This window comes from Xenopus tropicalis, chromosome 8 (assembly GCF_000004195.4).
Source record: "Xenopus tropicalis strain Nigerian chromosome 8, UCB_Xtro_10.0, whole genome shotgun sequence".
In the NCBI taxonomy this organism is placed as follows: Eukaryota; Metazoa; Chordata; class Amphibia; order Anura; family Pipidae; genus Xenopus; species Xenopus tropicalis.
This window is the reverse complement of record NC_030684.2, coordinates 14,324,791-14,328,916: the sequence shown is the minus strand read 5'-3', so window position 1 is coordinate 14,328,916 and position 4,126 is coordinate 14,324,791. Positions and strand designations below refer to the sequence as shown.

Below are 4,126 nucleotides of genomic sequence, written 5' to 3'. Positions count from 1 at the left end.
CGCTGTTTGGCGGATGCCGTTGGGATTTATCAGGCCTGTGACCTGAGATTAGTGGCTGAAAGTGAAGGTCACACACACCAGCCTCCCCCTTAGCCGTATAGCAGGATGGATTATAATTCCCTGCAGCCATCACTATATGTTTAAGGGCACCGCTCACAATTAGATGCGGCCAAATAAAGCCCTGACCACTCTTTAATACCGGCCACATATTGAATCCACGCCTTGCATGGCTAATTAACAAATCATTGAGATGCATGCTGCAGACTGAACTGGTTCATGTACAGCCATGCAGCATGCATCTATATGAATTGCTAATTAGCCATGCAACATGTGGATTCAATATGTGGCCAGTATTAAAGGGGTGAGGTGGCAACCCTAGAACTTGGCAGGACCCACACACAGACCAATAGGCTACCAGCTTGGCTGGGTGGGAACTGAACTGCCACCACTTTCCATAGAAGGACACTGAGCCCTGAAAGACTTAAAGGGACAGTAAGACCAAAAATGTAAAGTGTAGCAAAGCCCTGCAAAGGTAAAAGTTTGTGTTTGCTTCAGAAAGACTACTATAGTTTATATAAACAAAGCTGCTGTGTAGCCCCGGGGCAGCCATTCAAGCTGGAAAGAAAAGCACAGGTTACATAGCAAATAACAAATAAGCTTTGTAGATTCCCATTGAATTCTACAGAGAATATCTGTTATCTGCTACGTAACCTGTGCCTTTTCTCCTGTTTTTCCAGCTTGAATGGCTGCCCCCATGGCTACACAGCAGCTTTGTTTATGTATAAACTATGGCAGTCTTTCTGAGGCAAACACACAGCTTTTACCAGTTCAGGGCAACAGTACATTAACCCATTATCCAGAAAGTTCCGAATTACTGAAAGGCCGTCTCCCATAGACTCCATTATAAGCAAATAATTCTAAATTTTAAAAATGTTTTCCTTTTTCTCTGTATTAATAAAACAGTACCTGTACTTGATCCCAACTAAGATATAATTACCTCTTATTGGGGCAGAACAGCCCTATTGGGTTTATTTAATGGTTAAATGATTCCCTTTTCCCTGTAATAATAAAACAGTACCTGTACTTGATCCCAACTAAGATATAATTACCCCTTATTGGGGCAGAACAGCCCTATTGGGTTTATTTAATGGTTAAATGATTCCCTTTTCCCTGTAATAATAAAACAGTACCTGTACTTGATCCCAACTAAGATATGATTAATCCTTATTGGATGCAAAACAATCCTGTGAGGTTTAAATGATCCAAATTACGGAAAGAACCCTTATCTGAAAAGCCCCAGGTCCCGAGCATTCTGGATAACAGGTCCTATACCGGTACCTTTACTAAAAACTGAAACAGAAGGTTTCTCTCTAGAATATTCTAGGTGCATTTCTTACCATCAGGCTGACGCCAGACTGGAACAGCTCGTAGGGGTAGAGGATTCGGTCATAGTGCAACTTCAGAAGAGAGCCTGTGCCTTTGCCTGGCTGGTATCCCATCCGATTGCCCACCTGAGACCATTTCTTCTCTTTAGTGACAACCTCAAAGCCCCCCTCACTGGAAACCACCTGGAGTGAAAAAGGAAAGAAGGTAACAGTCTACGGATGGCTTTGGGCAATAAGGCCCTTTCTGTTCTTTTAGAAAGGTGTAATTATATAAACTTCCTGCAGTTATTTAATTACAGTAAACCATTTAATCCTGGCGCAGAAGACACTGCAAGATGCTAATGCGTATGTTGTTTATCTGCAGAACCACCTGTCCCTGCACGCCCACCTTGCTCAGTGCATACACACCCAACAGCTTGCCATCCACCACTGGAATTCTGAGCGCGGAACCTTGCAGCTCCCAAAATTTTCCCAGCTGATCCAAGAAATCGAGTTTGACACGGGTCATTGCCTGGATGAAAGAAAATTCCGACAGTCAGGGTGCAAGCCTGCAGATAACATACTATACTAAAGCAAAGAGTAATTAACTTATAGCCTTACGACTGCTGTGAACTACAACTCCCAGCATTCTTTAGGGCTCTGGCACACGGGGAGATTAGTTGCCCGCGACAAATCTCCCTGTTCGCGGGCGACTAATCTCCCTGAATTGCCATCCCACCGGTGAAAATGTAAGTCGCCGGTGGGATGGCACACGCTGCGCAGGAGATTTCGGCAAATCGCCGAAGTTGCCGCAATCGCGCCGCCGTGTGTGCCATCCCACCGGCGACACATTTTTGCCGGTGGAATGGCAATTCGGGGAGATTAGTTGCCCGCGAACAGGGAGATTTGTCGCGGGCGACTAATCTCCCCGTGTGCCAGAGCCCTTATAGGTGGAAAGCTGCTGTAAATTGTCTACCCTAATTCTAACATCAAACCTGAACACTTATTTCTATATTTAAGTTCTACAATACAATCAGTATTACGGCCAAACATATACATAGCCACTTGCAGTTGTCCAGCGATGTAAAGTTACCAACAATATGGTCTATAACACACTGGACTTTTTAACTTCCTTTTCTCTTTTTGGAATTGTAGTTAAAATTCACAGTGTTTTCAATAAAGTCTAAGGGGCTGATTTACTAACCCACGAATCCGACCCGAATTGGAAAAGTTCCGACTTGAAAACGAACATTTTGCGACTTTTTCGTATGTTTTGCGATTTTTTCGGATTCTGTACGAATTTTTCGTTACCAATACGATTTTTGCGTAAAAACGCGAGTTTTTCGTATCCATTACGAAAGTTGCGTAAAAAGTTGCGCATTTTTCGTAGCGTTAAAACTTACGCGAAAAGTTGCGCATTTTTCGTAGCGTTAAAACTTAACGCTACGAAAAATGCGCAACTTTTCGCGTAAGTTTTAACGCTACGCAAAATGCGCAACTTTTTTACGCAAAAATCGTACTGGATCCGAAAAATTCGTAAAGAATCCGAAAAAATCGCAAAACATACGAAAAAATCGCAAAGTACCGATCATTACGAAAAAAACGCAATCGGACTCCATTCGACCCGTTCGTGGGTAAGTAAATCAGCCCCTAAGGGTTACAACCTTAAGGGTGAAGAACACACAGAGCTACTAGTAGCAGCTACTTTTTCATGGCTACTAAATGCCAGAAAATCCCCTGCCATAGACAATACTGAGAATTGCCTCTGCTAAAACACATGTAGAGACAATTATCAGTAAATGATCAGCCCTGAGGACCTGTGATTCAGTGGAAGGCGGAGGGCGGGTGGATTCAGTGGAAGGGCGGGAGGGCGGGTGGATTTAGTGGAAGGGGCGGAGGGCGGGTGGATTCATGTGAAGGGCGGCGGAGGGCGGTGGATCAGTGGAAGGGGCGGGAGGGCGGGTGGATTCAGTGGAAGGGCGGGAGGGCGGGTGGATTCAGTGGAAGGGGCGGAGGGCGGGTGATTCAGTGAAGGCGGGGAGTGCGTGGATTCAGTGGAAGGGGCGGGCGGGCGGGTGGATTCAGTGGAAGGGGCGGCGGGTGGATTCAGTGGAAGGGGCGGCGGGGCGGGTGGATTCAGTGGAAGGGGCGGGCGGCGGGTGGATTCAGTGGAAGGGGCGGGCGAGGGGGCGAGCGGGGATCAGTGGAGGGCGGGCGGCGGTGGATTCAGTGGAAGGGGCGGGCGGAGGCGGCGGGTGATTCAGTGGAAGGGGCGGGCGGGCGGTGGATTCAGTGGAAGGGGCGGGAGCGGCGGGTGATTCAGTGGAAGGGCGGGCGGGTGGATTCAGTGGAAGGGGCGGCGGGGAGCGGGTTGGATTCAGTGAAGGGCGGGCGGGGCGGTGGTTCATGAAGGGGGTGCGGGTGGATTCAGTGGAAGGGCGGGCGGCGGGTGGATTCAGTGGAAGGCGGGCGGGCGGGTGGATTCAGTGGAAGGGGCGGCGGGCGGGTGGATTCAGTGGAGAGGGCGGCGGGGGAGGGGGGGTGGATTCAGTGGAAGGGGCGGGCGGCGGGTGATTCAGTGGAAGGGGCGGGCGGCGGGATTCAGTGGAAGGGGGCTATCCAACCGCGTATCCACATCGCATAGCGCATTTCTATAACCCCAGACGCGGGGGGTGGATTCAGTGGAAGGCGGGGGCGGGGGGATTTAGTGGAAGGGCGGGGGGCGGCGGATTTAGTGGAAGGCGGGCGGGGTGGATTTTATG

At 49.0% G+C, this 4,126-nt stretch overlaps 1 protein-coding gene and 1 long non-coding RNA gene across 2 annotated transcripts in view; one reads left to right on the top strand and one right to left on the bottom strand.

Moving 5' to 3' along the window:
- Nucleotides 1-1,257: 1,257 nt before the first annotated feature.
- LOC116406986 (lysine-specific demethylase 5A-like) overlaps nt 1,258-4,126 on the bottom strand; it is a 5,329-nt gene continuing 2,460 nt past the window's right edge. Inside the window, exons 2-3 of the mRNA XM_031892317.1 lie at nt 1,774-1,896; nt 1,258-1,568 (exon numbers count right to left, since the gene is read on the bottom strand). Of these exons, the coding sequence (XP_031748177.1) occupies nt 1,371-1,568; nt 1,774-1,893 (318 nt within the window). The 5' untranslated portion in view covers nt 1,894-1,896 and the 3' untranslated portion in view covers nt 1,258-1,370. The remainder of the gene's footprint in view (nt 1,569-1,773; nt 1,897-4,126) is intronic.
- LOC116406998 lies at nt 1,498-1,972 on the top strand. The gene is made up of 2 exons (XR_004219959.1): nt 1,498-1,590; nt 1,750-1,972. It is a non-coding gene; the product is annotated as an uncharacterized LOC116406998 (long non-coding RNA).